Raw genomic sequence first — 18,875 nt, 5'->3', positions numbered from 1 at the left:
TTACAAAATATTAGATAAGATGGTCTCCCTCCAAGAGTTTGCAATGAAATAAATGCTGTACCAAAAAAGTAGAGCCTAGAAAAAACAATAATAAATGACCTCCATTGACCAAATAAGATACCTTCCAAATCTTTTTCTTTCACCTTTCCTCTTTGGATGACAGAAAACAAATTGGAGCTTAGGGAATAAGGCTTATTGGGCTCTTCCTTGGAGAGTGATACATATAAATATAGTATGCTCCAATGCTTTCATTAGAGCATACTATATGATTACTCCTTGAGGTGAAAGACCTGTTTAGAAGGAAAAATATTGGATCCATTTGAAATCATTATTGAGTATTTAAAGAGCAAGTGATTTTAAGTCCTGAAATACGTAGGTTTAACCATCCAATAAGACCATCTTTGTTCAATATTAGATTTTTTTTCGATAAAAAGTGATAGCTAGGTAAGGAGCTTAAGTAGGATTTTATTCAAGGGGAGTGAATGTTAGAGATTCTCCAAGAGAGCATATAATCTTTTGCACATAAAAAAAAAAAGGAATAGGAACTTTAAGAAAGCGAAAAGTATCCAAAAATAGGTATGAATAAGAGAAATTTATCAAAATGCACATAAAAGATGAACCATTTAACATTTTACTCTTATGAAACTATTCCAACTCAAGACCATGAAATATTTTATGGGTATTTTGAAATTAAATAAAAATATATGTAAAATATTAAATTATTAATCTCTCATAGATAACTTATTATAAAGATATAGGAATAATAAAACAAACAAAATGTATCGACAATATTGAAGAAAAAGAAAATGAGGGATAGCTAGTGGTCCTAGAATCAATACCATGGCAATGGATTTAGATTTTGGATCGATTCCATTTAGATCTTCAGGTTAGAGAGGTCATTTTTACCCATATCAATCGTGAGAGAAATGGAGCAGCAGACTTTTCTTTCTTTCTTTTTTTGGTAAATCAGTGGGGGAGAAGGTCCCCTACCCGGTTTTCAATAATCCAAGATAGAAAAAATTATATGATACTATTTTACAACTCTGCAGTAGGTAATTGCACCACATTATGAAATAAAGGAAGATGAAGGAAATATGGAGGTTTGGAGTGCCAAATGGTGGCTTCCGTGAAAATTGTGGCCTTCTTCCGAAGAACATCAACCACCATATTAGCCTCACGGACATAACATATGGACCATGAAAAATTCTTAAGCCAGCCAGAACTCAATTAGCACCTATGTTATGGAGAGCCTATGGAGGTTTATATTTGCCTTGTATAACCTGAACAAATAACGATAAGTCACTTTCAATTTATAGAGAGAAACATTTCATTTGAATAGCTACATGGATGCCTTCTATTAACCCACAAAATTTTGTATAATTAATGGAAGCATTACCAAGAAGAACAGAAAATGCAAGTGACGTAATGCAAATTTCGCAAGCCATTCCACCCTCACTTCTCTTATCCTTTTATGTTTTTGTTGTATTTTTTTTTTTCTTTTTCTCCCTTCTTTTTCTTTTTTTGTGCAGTACTTTCGTTGATTTTCTCTCAATGAAAAGATTTTCAACTCTTTCAAAAAAAAAAAAAAGTGGTCCCATATTTCTTCTCTTTCCTGCTTTTGTTGGTTAGGAAGAATAGCATCTTTCACAAGGAAGATGGAAGGAAAGAAAGCGAATCTCTCGCTATCTCTCCATCCATCCGATAATGATGGTGATGGAAGAACAAAAAACAAAAATAGTAGGAGCATATATCAGTGTTAATAGGGAATTAACTTTTGTCTTAAGGGAGTTTATAGTTGCAGGAGCATATATCAGTGTTAATCGGGAATAACTTTTGTGTTAAGGGAGTTTATAGTTGCATAATAAGCTCAACTCTAAAAACACATAGAGGGGTGGTTTCTACGCTTCTTAAAGGCCTTATGGGTGGCAATGGATCCGGACCTGAGGGTAGACCCAATCTAGATCTTGGTGTGGGTCCAAAGATTGGACCATGCAGGTCAGGTCCAAGTCCCGGTAATATTTTTCAGGTCTCAACATATAAAATATAGTTAACTACATAAATATTTTAATTTTTGGGTCGGTCCGATCGGATCCAGGTCTGGATCTACATCCCACAATATATTTTCAGGTCCGGGTCCAGCCGGACCCGACCCGTTGCCACTCCTCCATTCCACCAAGTGAACTTCTACATTCACCAAAGACTGTCTACTCATTTTTCCCATTTTCCATGTGAATTCGTTTTGTTTATTTATCTTGATGGCCTATGGTCATGAACCTGGTTCATTGCCAGTCCTGATACAGGAAAGTGACTCGCTCTTTTACCCAAAAGATTGCATGGTTGCTTGCTTTTGTGGGTTTGTGCTCCTTTCAGTAAAGCCTTGCCCACTAAGAAAATTCTTTGGACTCCAAATTTTTGATAGGGATGGCCTACGAAGAGAGCATTTACTTTTTGGGTGCGGTTTGCATAAGGTTTTTACTTTAATCAAGTAAAGTACCTCCAAATTGTATTATAAATACAATTTTGATGTAAAAAATTATTAGGATGATTTGAGAATTTATTTTCACCTTTAATTATAAAATCTTAAAACTTCAAAAATAATTCAAATCAAATTAATCTATAAACACTTAGAAATTTTTTTTAAATGGATGGTCTATAGATAATATGTTCAAGATACATTATTTTTAGGGCTTCAAATCTTTTTTTCTTTTCATAGTTATACATCTCGATGTCCAGAGGATCAATACGAGGATTTTCCAACATCAAAACAACATTTTATGCCCTAGTTTTACATTTTAATTCCTTTACACCTTGTCTATTTCTGATGTTCTGATTTCTGCATTGTAATCTTCTCCTATTTCAGCCTACCATCAATAAAAATTCCTAACATTGTCAAAAAAAAAGAAAAAAGAATAAAAATTTGCAACCCTATAAAAAAATGATTTGATAGGCTTCCTTATCACAATAAGTAAATCCTTATCTGATTACTCAAAAAAATATTAAAAGTCTTGAGTATCGAAAAACTTTTACATCGATCGTATCGACTTGGACATTAAGGTTGTGATAAAAAAAATTGGGCTTTCAAACTCTAAAAATAATATATATTATAACAAATTATCCAAACCATACATTTTGCTTTCAAAATAAGTGTTTACAAATCTACAAGATCTACACTATGAGTTTCAAATTTTATTGTTAGTGTTGTAAGTTGATTTTAGAACCCTCATAAGGATTTCCCTGGCAAAAGTACTGTCCCGACGAGGATTGATGTGAAGCATTACTTTGATTTCATAAAACCTAAGCCTTATATCGATCGTATCGACTTGGACATTAAGGTTGTGATAAAAAAAATTGGGCTTTCAAACTCTAAAAATAATATATATTATAACAAATTATCCAAACCATACATTTTGCTTTCAAAATAAGTGTTTACAAATCTACAAGATCTACACTATGAGTTTCAAATTTTATTGTTAGTGTTGTAAGTTGATTTTAGAACCCTCATAAGGATTTCCCTGGCAAAAGTACTGTCCCGACGAGGATTGATGTGAAGCATTACTTTGATTTCATAAAACCTAAGCCTTATAGAAATCTCATCCTTTAGAACCTAGCTATCAACCTCAACACAAAAATAACAAGAAAAAAAATTCAGTTTTTACGAACTCGAAAATCCAATGGTTCATCTTTTTCCTTTCTGAAAAATGCTCAATAGTAGAATCCAAAACTTTACATTAAGAAAATACCCTCGAGTAGGTCTTTTCCTTTATAATGTTCTAAAAACCTTAGTACAACACCGTAAGCAACCTTCCCTCAATACCATGCAAGGCATCATCTTTGAGAGAGAGAGACGTTCCACAACCACTACGACTTAGGTCGACAGACCAAATGAAAGTGAAATAGAGAGATTACAAATTTCTAGAGAGAGAGAACATTTTTCTAGTGAGATATTACAAATTTCTAGAGAGATGACAAATTTCTAGTGGGTGAGAGATTACAAATTTCTAGAGAGAGAGAGATTCCAAATCCTAAGATTTGTCACTTTGGCATCCCACAACGAAATCAAATTGCTTTTTAACTTTTTACATACAAATCACTATGCTCTTGCCTGTACAGTATGCTTCATGTATCCCTTCCTAATTTGAGAGAGAAGAAAATTGGGAAGACAGAGAAAGAGGGGTGGAGGCGTCATAAGAACAAGATCAAGATCTAGAGAGAGAGAGAGAGAGAGAGAGTGCCGATTTGAAAGAGACAGAAGACATAAAGAAAGGAGAGGAGAGGAGATAAAGAGAGAACGAGGCATCGATCAAAAGAAGATTAAGCAAAGCAAGGCAAAGCAAAAGAGGAAGGTCAAGATCCTAGAGAGAGACCTCTCATATCCAACCTCCCTTTCTCTCTCCTCTTCCCCCTCGCTCCCAAACCAATACAAACCATCAACGTCCCCAGTCGGCCCCACCACCCATGGCAGGGCCCCCATCACGATTCCGGCCAGTGATTCCACCATTGGGTACATGACACGTGGGGCGGTGCCCATCCCATAGTAACCTGGCCCCACCCTCGGGCCCGAGCCATAGTAGTCGGGTCCCACTCTCAATGCCGTGCCCGACCCATAATGATCATGCCTCAACCTCAGATCCAGCAGTGAATGGTCTGGCTCTGCAGGTCCAGGCCTCGGGCCGACAGGCCTCTCGGGTATGGACCCAAGCTGCTTCCTCGAGTGCGAAATGTCAGTTTTGCCCCTTCCGTAAAGGGGTATCAGATTTGACTGGGATAGAGCGGATTTACAGACGGGGCAATCTTGAGAATTAGAGTGTAGCTCGAGCCATTTGTAGATGCAGGGCCAGCAAAAGAGGTGGCCGCACAGGGTCACGACCGGGTCCTGGGCGAAGTCGAGGCATATGTTACAGTCGAAGCTGCTGCCGCCCCCCCTCAATTCCTCAGTGGCGAGTTTTTGGGTCGACATCGGATCATCAGTGGTGGTGGTGATCTTTTGGGGCGATGAGGATCCCTCGACGGCGATTTTTTGGAGCCGATCGGTGGCGACTGAGGCATGGCGGAGGGTGGGGCCCCGGGCCATCTGGTTGGTGCTATGTGACAAGTGGGGGTCTTATTTTTTTGGGGGTTCCGCTTTCTCCCGCTAGAAAATCGCTGCGTTCCAGGCAAAGGCAGTGAATTAGAATCCCCGTGAAGATAGAGAGGAGCGAGGGGCTTAGACGAATTTAAATGCCTATGGAAGGTCCAATGGTTTTAAAGACTGCAGTTCAATCTAAAACCATGGGGATCTCAAAACCGTGTGCTAGCATTACAGAGGCCAAGTCAGCCTCTGCAATTCTCACATAACAGCTTTTGCATGTTCTCTGATACTCATCGTTTCAGATTTTATCCCTCACATTAAAACTAAACAAAATAAGCACAAACGAGTAATAAACTAAACAAAATAAGCACAAACGAGTAATAAACTAAACAAAATAAGCACAAACGAGTAATAAGCACAAAGGAGGCAAAGGCAACAAAACAGAAAGAACACGGTTTATATGAGGGACACGGTTTCTATGTGGCCAGCCCGCAAATTGTAGAAATGCGGGCTCAGCAAATAATATTTTTTTAAAATATAATTTGATCCTAATTTTTAAAAGATATATAATCTATAACATGAAATCATGAACATGAAAAAAAAATTAAAAACTAAGAATAATAATTATATTAATAAAATATTTGAGCATTTAAGCACAATTGTTTTTAGATGGACTACCTATTTGCATCTATCTTTAAGATGAATGTTACGTACCTTTGGACCATATATTGTCGCCACACAGTCCTAGCATAAAACAATTTTTCTTATATGATGAGTTCATGTAGAAATGAGTCACCTCTTAAAAATCGATTTTTGAGATGGATTTTTTGACCTAAGTTTTAAGGATATGTAGTCTCTAAAATGGACAAATATGAAAAATTAAATAATTTTGAAAAATTAAAAATAATAATTCTTTAGAAAAGCATTTGGTCCAATAGCTTCAATTGGTTTTAGATAGACCATCTATTTGAATCCATCTTTAAGATGGATGCTTTAGATCTTGAGGACTGCCTATCTATTGCGGTCCTCGTAGCACGAAATAATTTTCCCAAAAAAATCACTTTAGTAATAAAATAGGCAGAAATGCGACAAAAGACTATAAGAAAAACTCACATTAATGCTAATAAAATAATGTGACAAGCTTTCTATACTTCCCCTTATCTAATGTAGAGTACTTATAGACTTCCCCTTATCTAGCCATTAGATCTGAATAAACAACTAAGATGGATTCAATTACAATGTCATGCCTCTACACTGTTTTATTTTTAATTTTTTTTTACAAAAGATTGACACCAAAGTTTGGGCGTCCACTCCTCTTAAATTCGCACATGCCAAAAATATTCTCAATAAAATAGAATAACCAAAATACCCCTAAAAGTTTGAGGTATATTTTAGTCATTTCATTTTACACGTACCAAATTTTACATAGAAAAAAAGTTAAAAATAAATTACACTTAGGAGTTGGATCTAGATTAAATAGTCAGGGGCTCACTTGACCTAAATTTTAGATAGATAAAAAGTTAAAAATAAAATACTCTTAGGAGTTGGATCTAGATTAAACATTCAGGGGCTCACTTGATCTAAAACGAACAGTATACAGTCAGGAACTATGCACGACTTTATGTTCAATCAATGACACATCCTCAACTACCTGAGTTCACATCGTATGCATTTCCTAAGATGAAATGAAGATTGTTTAGCATGAGGCTTAGCGTTAAAAAAAAGTAATATGACATTGAAAGCTCTTAATGATACACTATTTATTTTTAAAGCTTCAAATTAATGTGGGTTGGGCCAACCTAGCTTCAGCTCAGCCGGTGTAAACCCTGAGCCTAGACAGGGCTCAAGAGGACTAACCAAGGGACTAGACCCTATTCTAATGCACTTCATGGGAAAAGAAAAAGAAAAATTGTTTCATACGGGCTAGACCGCATTTCTACATATGCGATCCATAAAGTGTAAAGCATCCTCGTTAAAGATGGATGCAAGTAGGTGTTCCATTTGAAAAAACGATGGAAACTAACCGTCCAAATGCTTTTCTTATGGATGTACGCCTCCGCCCGTCGGCGGATGTACACCTTGGGCGGATGTACACCCACGACGGATGTACGTGGGCGGGCGTCCAGGGCACGCGCCACGACAGGGGCGTTGGGGTGGATGTACATTGAGGCGGATGTACCGGGGCGAGGGCGAGGGCGAGGGCGAGGGCGAGGGCTTGGGCCCGGGGCAGATGCACCAGAGCAAGCGCTTGGTGCATCCGAACCAAGGCGGGCGCCCTGAGCAGATGCACCTGGGAGGATGCAGTGCGGATGCACCTGGGCGGATGCCTTGGGCGAATGCACCTTGGGCAGATGCACCTGGGCGGATGTACCTGGGCGGGAGCCCTGGGCACCGCCCCAGGTATAGGGGGCGACCGGGCCCGGGGCAGATGCACCAGAGAGGGCACTTGGTGCATCCGCACCAGGGCGGGCGCCCTGGGCGGATGCACTTGGGAGGATGCAGTGCGAATGCACCTGGGCGGATGCACATTGGGCGAATGCACCTGGGCATGCGCCTTGGGCTGATGCACCTATCCGCCCAGGGCGGGCGCACCCCAGGCGGATGTACCAGGGCGCCTAGGGCAAATGTACTAGAGCGGCGTACATACCCGAGGGAGCGGGGCGGATGTACCGACCCCAGGTAGCGGATGTACCAGGATACCAAGGCGGCGTACATACCTGAGGGAGCGCCCCCTGTACATCCGCCCCTTGCGGATGTACCAGGGCGGCGTACATACAGGGGCGGATGTACCGACCCCACGTAGTGGATGTGCCAGGGACCTGAGGAGCGCCCCCTGTACATGCGCCCCCCACGGATGTACTAGGGCGGCGTACATACCTGAGGGAGCGCCCCCTGTACATCCGCCCCCGCCGCGGATGTACCAAGGCGGTGTACATACAGGGGCGGATGTACCGACCCCGCGTAGCGGATGCACGGATGTACTAGGGCGGCGTACATACCTGAGGGAGCGCCATGTACCCAAGGCGGATGTACCGCCTGAGGGAGAGGCCCCTGTACCCGGGGCGGATGTACCGGCCCCATGTAGCGGACTACCAGGGTAGCGTACATACCTGAGGGAATGCCCCCTATACCAGGGGATGTACCAGGGGTGACGTACGTACTTGAGGGAGCGCCCTCTGTACCCGGGGCAGATGTACCTGTACCCCGGGCGGATGTACCAGGGCGGCGTACATACCTGAGGGAGCACCCTACTTGGGCCCCCTGTACTCAGGGTGGATGTACCGGGGCGGATGGGGCGAATGTACCTGAGGAAGCGCCCCTTGTACCCGAACACGGATGTACCAGGGCGGCGTACATACCTGAGGGAGCGTCCCCACGTAGCAGATGTACACGTACACGTACTTGCGCACGTACAGGAAGGCCCCGGGGGGATGTACCAAGACAGGCACCCGGGGCGCATGTACCTGGGCAGGCGCCCAGGGTGCATGCGCCTGGCGGGTAGATGGGGGCGCGGAACATCAACCCCCGGGCGGGGGCCCCCAAAATTCTAAAACTATCGAAAGGCTGCCCCCCAAGTTCTAAAAATATTGGAAGAGATAGAATCGGACCAGCAAGAGAAGTTGGAGTAGCCTGAGAAAATTGAGGATGAAGCAAAGGAAATGGAGGTGGACTCAGAGGAGCAGCCGAAAAAGAAGGCCGAAGAGGTACCAGAGCAAATGGAGGAGGAGACGGAGGCGCCCGCCCGCGGTGGATGTACCAAGGTGGGCGCCGGGGGCGACAGGAGTACCAGGGTGGGTGCCCGAGGAGTGGGCGGATGTACTAGGGCGGGCGCCTGGGGCGGCGAATGTACCTGGGCCGGCAGGCACAAGGGGTGGCGGATGTACCTGGGCGGGCGGGCGCTTAGGGTGTACATAAAGGGAGCGCCTTAGGCGAAATGTACCTGGGCGAGCGCCCGAGGTGTACATACGTAAAGGGAGAGCCTTGGGAGATGCCCGACGTGGGCGCTCGAGGTGTACATACGTAAAGGGGCACCCAGGTTGCAGATGTACCAGGGGGGCGCCTGGGGCGGCGGATGTACCAGGGCCGGCGCCGGGGATGTACAAAGGGGCCCGGGGTGTACAAAGGGGACCCGAGGTGTACAAAGGGGCGCCCGCGCCTAGGGTGTACGCCCAGAGCGAGCGCCTTGGGCAGGAGTCCGGGGCGACGGATGTACCTGGGTGGGGAGGCAGATGTACTACCTGGGCATGCGCCTGGGGTGTACATACATAAAGGGCGCGGCTTGGGAGGGCGCCGCCGGCGCCCGGGGTCTATATACGTAAATACGTAAAGGGGGGGCACCCGCGCTCAAGGTGTACATACGTAAAGGGAGCGCTCCCGGGGCGGCGAATGTACCTGGGCGGGCTCCCGAGGTGTACATATGTAAAGGGAGCGCCCGCCTTGGGAGGGCGCCTGATGTACTTGGGCAGGCGCCCGGGGTGTACATATGTAAAGGGAGCGCCCGCCTTGCGAGGGCGCCAGATGTACTTGGGCAGGCGCCCGAGGTGTACATACGTAAAAGGAGCGCCTTGGGTGGGCGCCCACGTACATAACTGATACCTGAGGGAGCACCCACGTACATATCTGAAGGAGTACAGGGGGCACTCGGGGCGAATGTACGGTGTACATAGCACCCCCACCCACGTACACCCCCACGGAAGTACAAGGGGCGCCCGGGGCGGATACCACCCCATAGCACCCCACCCACATACAGGGGGCACCCGAGGCGGATACCAGATGTACCAGGGCGCATATGTACATACTTAAAGCAGCAGGTACAGGGGAGCCCGGGGCGGATACCAGATGTACCAGGGCACATAGGTACATACTTGCTCTGGTAGAGCAGGTACGTACATACCTGCTCCCACTCCCTCAGGAACAGGGGAGCTCGGGGCAGATACCAGATGTACTAAGGCACATACGTACATACCTGCTCCTGCTCCCTCAGGTATAGGAGAGCCCGGGGCGGATACCAGATGTACCAGGGCACGTACATACATAGATAACTGCTCCTGCTCCCTCAAGTACATGGGAGCCCGGGGCGGATACCAGATGTACCAGGGCGGGGGCATACTTGAGGGAGGAATGTACCAGGGCGTCGTACCCCACATATAGGGGTGCTCGAGGCAGACGTACAAATTTTACTGGGGCGCCGTACATACCTGAAGGAGCACCCCCACCACATGCAAGGGGGGGCCCAGGGTGGATGTACTAAGGCGGACGCCCAGGGCGTCCGAGGCGCATGTACGCCAGGTGCCCTATACCTGAAGGAGCACCCCCACCACCCCACGACGTATAGCGACACCCCGGGGGGATCGGGACGCATGTACCTGGGTGGGCGCCCGAGACGAATGTACCTAGGCTGGCGCCCGGGGAGCATGTACCTGGGCTGGCGCCCGGGGCGCATGTACTTGGGCTGACGATATCGAAAGAGATAGAATCAGATCGGCAAGAGAAGTTGGAGCAACCTGAGCTAATGGAGGAGGAAAAAGCAAATGGAGGAGGACACGGAGGACCCGAAAAAGAAGGTCGAAGCAGTAATAGAGCAAATGGAGGAGACGGAAGAGCAGGTGGGCGCCCGAGGTGAATGTACCAGGGCAGACGCCCGAGGTGGAGGTGGGAGCTCGCCCGGGGCGGATGTACCCCGGGCAAGGGGCCTGAGCGATTGTACCCGGACGGGCACCCGAGCGGATGTACCTGGGCAGGTGTACCTGGCAGGTGTCGGGCAGATGACAAATGTATGCCCAGGACGGATGTACCCAGGCCAGTGACAAATGTACCGCCCAGGACAGATGTACCGCCCAAGAGCAATGTACCCAAGCGGATGACAAATGTACCGCCCAGGACGGATGTACCCCGAGGGTGACAGATGTACGGCCCATGACAAATGTACCCGAGCAGGTGACAGATGTACGCCCAGGACGGATGTACCCGGGCGGGTGACAAATGTACGCCCAGGACAGATGTACCCGAGCAGGTGACAGATGTACGCCCAAAACGGATGTACCCGGGCGGGTGACAAATGTACACCCAGGACGGATGTACCGGGCAGGTGACAGATGTACGCCCAGGACGGATGAACCCGGGCGGGTGACAGATATACGATGTACCGCCTAGGACGGATGTACCCGGGCGGGTGATAGAGGTACGTCCAGGACGGATGTACTCGGGCGGGTGACAGATGTACGCCCAAAACGGATGTACGCGGGCGGGTGACAGATATACGCCCAGGACGTATCTACTCGAGGGGCAGGCGCCCAAGAGGATGTACCTAGGCGGGCGCCCGAGCGGATGTACCCAGGACGGATGTACCTGGTGGGGTGCCGGGCGGATGACAGATGTATGCCCAGAATAGATGTACCTGGGCGGGTGACAGATGTACCGCTCAGGACGGATGTACTCGAACGGGTGACAGATGTACCCCCAAGACGGATGTACCCGAGCGGGTGACAGATGTACGCGAGTGACAGATGTATGCCTAGGACGAATGTACCAGTCAGGTGACTGTACGCCTAGGACGGATGTACCCGGGCGGCTAATAGATGTACGCGAGTGATAGATGTACGCCCAGGACGGATGTGGGCATGTGACAGATGTACGCCCATGACGGATGTACCCAAGCGGGTGACAGATGTACCCCCAAGAAGGATGTACACAGGCCGGTGACAGATATACGCCCAGGACGGATGTACCCGAGCTACAGGAGCCCAGGCGAATGTACCCGGGAGGCGGGCGTCCGAGCGGATGTACTCAAGACGGATGTACCTGGGTGGTGCCGGGTGGATGACAAATGTACGACCAGGACATATGTACCCGGGCGAGTGACAGATGTACCGCCCAAGACGGATGTACTCTGGCAGGTGACAGATGTACGCCTAGGACGGATGTACCCGGGCGGGTGATAGATGTGCGCCCAAGATGGATGTACCCGTGCAGGTGACAGATGTACGCCCAGGACGAATGTACCGGGCGGGTGCCTATACGCCCAGGAAGGATGTACCCGGGCAGGTGACAGATGTACGCATACCTGGGCGAGTGCTGGGCAGATGACAGATGTACGCCCAGATGTTCCCGGGCGGGTGACAAATTTACGCCCAGAACGGATGTAGGGTGTACCTGGGCACGTGTCGGGCGAATGACAGATGTACGCCCAAGACGGATGTACCTGGGCGAGTATACATCCAGAACAAATGACAAAGGTACGGGCGGATTACAAATGTACGCCCAGATGTACCCGGGCGGGTGACAAATGTACGCCCAAAACGGATGTAGGATGTACCTGGGCAGGTGTCGGGCGGATGACAGATGTACACCAAGGACAGATGTACCTGGGCGGGTGTACATCCAGGACAGATGACAGATGTACGCCCAAGATGGATGTACCTGGGCAGGTGTACACTCAGGACAAGACATATAACCAGAACAGATGTACCTGAGCGGGCGCCCAAACCTGGGCAGGCGCCTTGGCCCTGACCTCTTGAACCCTGCCTAAGGCTAAGGCGCCCCTGACCCTCTTGGGCGCCCGACAGATACTGCCCTGGCCCTCCTGGGCGAGGGCCCGAGGCGGATGCAGATGTACGCTCAGTACAGATGTACCTACGCGGGCTCCCTGGCCTTGGCCCTCCTGGGCGCCCGGCAGATACTGCCCATGCCCTCCTAGGCGAGACCCGAGGCGGATAACAGCGGAAGCAGATGACAGATGTACAATGTACGGATGTACCTGGGCGGGTGCCCTGGCCATAAGGTGAGGCAGATACGGTCGCCTGCCCTGGATGTACACCCAGGCCCTAGCCCTCCTGGCGGGCGCCCGGGGCGGATGACAGAGCACCCTGGCAGATATACACCTGGAGGGTGCTCGAGGAGGACGAGAGATGTACACCCCGAACGGATGTACGTAGGCGGGCTGACGCTCTCGAGGCCCTGTTGGGCGCCCGGCAGATACTGCGCTGGCCCTGGCGCTCGAGGCGAATGACATATGTACGCTGGCACCCGTGGCAGTTGACAGATGTACACCGAGGACGGATGTACCGGGCTAGGGCCAGAGGCTCTAGGGCTTGAGGCGGTAGGCCTAGGACGGATGTACCGGGCTAGGGCCAGCGGCCCTGGCGCTCGAGGCGATACGCCCAAGACGGATGTACCGGGCTAGGGCCAGAGGCCCTGGCCCTCGAGGCGGATGACAAATGTATGCCGGACGGATGTACCTGACCTAGGGGGGAGCGCCTGCGGGAGCGCCCGACATACCTGAGGGCATTTTTTAAAACCTTGAATCTGATATATATATATATATATATATATATATATATATTATGTTCTCATAAAAAAGAACAAATTTTCCTAATTAAAATAAGAAGACTTTGGATGGATATTTGACAATAAATAGATGGGATATAAAGGTATCATGCTTTTCCATAGCGAAAGTTAATATCTTGACATCTAAGCAACCGTTCGTTGGGAGTAAACAATGCAAAGTAAAGGTGTAAGACTGTAAGTATACAATTATGCATACGACAAGAGGGGGCCACAATGCCTGCCCATATCGTACATATGGAGAGCGAGAAAGACAGTTTTTCCCCAAATGCTCTTCTAATCAAAATTTCCATCAATCCATATCATATCTACGCAGAGAGAGAGAGAGAGAGAGAGAGAGAGAGAGAGAGAGACGGCGAGAAAGTATTAGTTGGGGACAAAGAGTAATCAGCAGCGTTAGAAAGAGTAACCAGTAAACCCAACAATTTAACCAGGCACGTCCAAAAATATTAAAAAATAAAAATATAAAAATTATGAAAACTATATTTAAAACGTAATTAAACAAAAAAAAGGAAAAAGATAAGAAGATATAAAATTAAATATTCATGGTCAAAATTTCCAATCTTTGCTAAAATAATAATAAAAAAAAAAATTTACAACCAAATCCCTTATTTTTTTGGGATTTTTTATAATTATTTTTACTTTTTTTAAAAGACCCGATCTGACCACCAAAAAATCAGTTCTGCTGACCGAGTCAAGTTGAACAGCTGGGATTGTCAATTGATTCTCTGGGATAAGTAATTAACGAAAAGGATTTGTCAATTTATTCTCTGGGAGGATAAGTAATTAAGGAAAGGGTTTGTCAATTGATTCTCTGGGATAAGTAATTAACGAAAGGGATTTGTCAATTGATTGCTAGGATTTGTCAATTGATTGGTGGGAGAGAAAGAGTAGATTGATTGCTCGGGAGAGAGAGTAGTAAGTATTTAACCATACGGATTCGCCATTAACATAGACAAAAGAGTTGAGAGTAGTAAGTATTTAACGATACGGATTCGCCATTAACATAGACAAAAGAGTTGTTGGGGCTTGGGATTTACGATCGTGAGAGAGGGAGAGTAGTTGGCCTTGGAATTGGGATTTATGATTAAGAGAGAGTAGTTGGCCTTGGAATTGGGATTTATGATTGAGAGAGAGTAGTTGGGGCTTGGGATTGTAGAGGGAGAGAGGCAAGTAGCTCGGATTTGGGATTGTCAATTGATAGATATGGTAATTCATAGATTAAAAAGGGAATAAACAACTTTTACCAAGCACCCAGAACTAAATAAAAAAGGAGAGAGACAATCGAACGAGAGAGATCAAGATTCATGTAATCAATCCTAATTAATTAAAAAAAAAAAATATATATGATGATGAGAGAAAAATTCAAAATAAAATAAGGAGAATGATGAAAATTCATAATAGCATAAGAAAGGAGAGAAATTCATAATAGCGTAGAGAGAGATATAGAAACGGTTGGGATAATAAAAGAGAAAAGCTGAAACCACATAAATAAAGGTGTCTGGAAACGGGTAAAAAAAACAACCCTTAAAAAAAAAAGTAAATAAAAGGGTTGCCAAAACAAAGAAAATCAAAACAAACTCAAATAATGGAAGACCTTTTTGGGAAAAAAGGGAAACCTAGGGGAAAAAATTGGATGGTAGCCAAACAGAAAAATTAAGCTGTGATTTGCCACCTAACGTTACGTGTTCAACCAACCTTCTAGAGTGCAGTGACCTTTTCTTGGAGAATTACAAATGGGTGTTGTTTGTATAACGCTGAGGACCTAAAATATCATAGTAACCTTCAAATAATGTCCAAAGGTTTATTAGGTTTGCTGCAATTCCATATTGGGAATCTTTGTGATGCCTTTGGAATTTAGTTTTATATCTAATTATAAAATTTAAAGCTTCAAGAATAATGTTGATAATATATATAGATATAGCTAATATAATATATTATATTTTATATATATATATATATATATTCCAAAATTCTATAGTTCAATAACCATTTCTTGGAGAATAATTAATTATACTAAAAAAGCATATATTTTCCAAATTTCAAGAGCCGAAAGACCAATCAACTGATAATTACTTAAAGGAAACTATATATTTTCTCAATATTATAGAACAGAGATTTCATTTTTGAGAAAAGAGACGTTTCTAGTGCGTGGATCCCAATTTCCAGCGACGTTTCTAGTGTGCGGATCCTAATTTCTAGAGTTCAATGACCTTTCAGACAAATACTAATACTAAAAAATCAGATATTTTCAAATTACTAAAAAAAATCAGTTATTTTCCCAAATATTTCAGACCCAGAATCATTTATAATGAATGAGATAATTTTGTATCCAAATTCCAGAATTCAGCTAAATCAGATATTTTTCGCCAATAAATTAGAAAATCAGACCCAAGATTTTATTTATGAGAAATAAAATATTTTTAATGTTTCATCCAAATTTCCACAGTTAAATGACCTTTACTGAAAAGAATATTTAAATAATGATTAGCTATTCAGGATTTTAAAATTAAAAGAAACTATACTCCATTTATAATTTCATTTTACTTTTTTTTTTTTTTTGAAGCTTATCTATCAGAAAAAAAAAAAAAACAACCTATTCACTTTATCAGTTACAGGAAAAAAAGGGGAAAGGAGAATATATATATTTTTCTTGAACTTAAGCGAATAATTCAAAATCAACATATAAATTATTTCCTGAATGGAATCCTATGAAAAAGGAAAACTAACAAATATCAATTGCAAATAGAAGTTGAAATAGAAGATCTACGCAAATTATCGAAAAATCAATAAAAGCATTTCAGCTTGAATAGATATCATTAAACTCTACCCATATTTGATCATTAATTTGTGATAATAAAGGAAGAAAAGTATGAAATCTTAGAAAAACAGAGGTCAATTCCCAATTGTTGAGAAATAATTCAAGCACGAGGTCTTATGAAATAGCTAAAGTCCATGGAATTCTTCCATTTTCACAAGTGTCCACAGTCATCGATGAATAAATTTGCAGAGACAGAACATAATATAATAATAAACTAGATTAATATTCAAGAAAGTATAAAAAACAAGCAAAAAACAAGCTCATCTTTTTAAATTTACAAAAAACAAGATGAAGAAATCACAAAAGAGATAAAAATGAAGAAAAATTCATGTAAACCTTTAGATGTTCATGAAAAGATTTCAGGAAATAGAAATCACAGGTAAAAATTCATGGTAATTCCATAAAAAACATGTCTATGCGATCTTGATACCCTTTAATACGGTTTCAATCGTGGAGAAAAAAATGGAAAAGAAATAAATCCCCAGAATTATCAGAGGAAACACACAAATGCAAAAGAAATAAGAGTCAACCCAAACATTTATAACAGTTAAATAAAAGCCTACTCACCAGTTTCCGAACCAGATATAAGGAGGATTGACCCTCGATCTCTCCAAACCCTAGCTCGACCAGCGATGGCTGACCTAGAAAACAAGGGCTCTGAAAAATGGAAAGCTAGGGGTTCTTTTCCCGATCTCTGAAGCTTTTGATGGAGCTTTAATGGCGGATTTAGGCAGAAAACGCTGAAATGTAATTTAGGGTTTCAGTGATTGCAGAAATTAGGGTTTGGGTAAAAAAGGAGAAAAGAAACTCAATGACAGAGAGGGGGAGAGAGGTTTTAAAGTGATAAATTTTAGAGAGAGAGAGGAGCCGAACCAGAATGGATTTGGTGGGAATATAAAACATGAGGGGAGGCTATTTATCGGCTCGTTATAGATAAACTCAAGCTACGGACGCAGCGTTTCGTTCGTGTGCGACGTCCGGCGTTTCGTACCTGTAATCAGCTGGCATTTTTTCACCGGTGTAGAAATTCGCGCTTTCGATATAACGGACGTGGTAATAATAACGGTTGTTATCGAAGGGAAAAAACCGTTTCGATGGGTGATTAGTGGCAAACGGGTCATATGCTACCACGTTCTTAAAATCGAACCGGAACGGTTAACTGAACATAGGCCTGAAAGTGGTTTAACCGGCCTAACCGGTAAATCGGCTGATTCAACCGTTCTAATCAGTCAAGTCCTGAGCGGTCAAAAAATTGTTTTTAAAAAAAAAGAGGTGCAAAAAAAAATTTACTAGAATATGAAAAACATATCAAGAATAATTAAAACAAAACACATTGAAATGAAGTTGAAAATTAATATAAAAAAATAGATTTTAACGAATCGATTTGTACCTAAAGATATTTTTAAATGTTTTCTAAAAAGATGGAAAAATATAAAAGTGAGTATTAATGACCAAAACAATTTTTTAATCTTGATAATAGTCTTGAAAAAAATACATCTTTGTACCATTTGTAATGAGAGAGTGTTGGAGATCTTAGATTTGATAACAAATCTTCAGATCTCGCAGCCAACAAAGCAGTGCTTCCTACAAAATGGAGGGTGGTGGTATATATCAATGTATTGATTGCATCTCCTTCTTGTACTATATTATCTTGGTCAGTTTCATATTTTACTATCCATTGTTTTGAAGCATTTAATATTTAATTTTTTGATTCTTCATCCATATGAAAATCCCACCAGCCTCTTAACCATCATGTGAACCCACATATTATGGCTTTGGCTATCTCATGATCTTAATTCACGTGCCTTGCAAGCAATGGCGTACATGGTCATGTGTTTCATGAGATCTAAAATTTGGTTTTCAGCCATACCATCTATGTTCCAATTTACTATGGATTTTCGTGAATAGGAGACTGAGGTAGAGATTAAATCTTCTTCTATCTGTAGATCTATTGGGGTAGGCCTAGGATAGTACATTTTGGTTTGGGACACTGGTCTTACTTTTCTCCCATAATCAATTCTATTAATATCTAAGCTTTCAGTTTTTAAAGCTTTTTTCATATCATCAATTTCTTTGTCAGGTGCCTTCTGCAGAACCTGAACATCTCCTTCCTTAGTTTTGAAAGACTGGGCTTTTTTATTAATATTTAGCTTCTTTAATCTTCTGACCAGTTTATCTATTAACTCACTATTTTCCTCTTTTTTCTTTATTCCTTGCATGCTGAATTTTTCTGTTTCAATAGTTGGAGGAGGTTTGAATAGGACGGCTTCTTTCTGCTTATCAAAACTTTTGATTTCAAGAGTTGGTTTTAAGCTATTTACTGCATTTTCTATTCTTGTGATTTGTTTACCTATTGCTTGGAAAAAAATATTTGTATAATTATTTTGCTCAATAATATGAGGTATTCTTTCAAGCTTGGCCATATTATAGTCACTTTCTTTAGGTCATAGTTTGAAAGGTAGGGCTTTAATTTCAATTTTCTCGCTGAATATTTCACCTTTAAGTTGCAAATTAGTTTCAGAGGAATGAATGGATTCAATTGTTTCTCCTTTGGTGGTTTGAAAGGTCTGAAAAGATTTTTCAACTATATTTACTTCAAATTTTGGAATTTTTATTCCATAATCTTTTGCTATATAATTTAAC

At 43.5% G+C, this 18,875-nt stretch overlaps 1 protein-coding gene across 1 annotated transcript; it reads right to left on the bottom strand.

The window, feature by feature from the left end:
• Positions 1 to 3,681: 3,681 nt before the first annotated feature.
• Positions 3,682 to 4,972, bottom strand: LOC18423131 (E3 ubiquitin-protein ligase RMA2). Its single transcript, XM_011627133.3, has one exon. It carries the CDS (start codon positions 4,955 to 4,957, stop codon positions 4,301 to 4,303), a length of 657 nt encoding a protein of 218 aa, XP_011625435.2. The 5' UTR covers positions 4,958 to 4,972; the 3' UTR covers positions 3,682 to 4,300.
• Between the last annotated feature and the right edge of the window lie 13,903 nt (positions 4,973 to 18,875).

The sequence above is a fragment of the Amborella trichopoda genome, chromosome 7, assembly GCF_054954075.1.
Source record: "Amborella trichopoda isolate Santa Cruz 75 chromosome 7, AtrichopodaSantaCruz75HAP2 v2.0, whole genome shotgun sequence".
Lineage (NCBI taxonomy): Eukaryota > Viridiplantae > Streptophyta > Magnoliopsida > Amborellales > Amborellaceae > Amborella > Amborella trichopoda.
This window is presented reverse-complemented; position numbering and strand designations above follow the sequence as displayed.

What these genes read in the sequence shown, in the direction of transcription:
- LOC18423131 (XM_011627133.3), bottom strand. Translation starts at nt 4,957, where the DNA reads ATGTCGACCCAAAAACTCGCCACTGAGGAATTGAGGGGGGGCGGCAGC.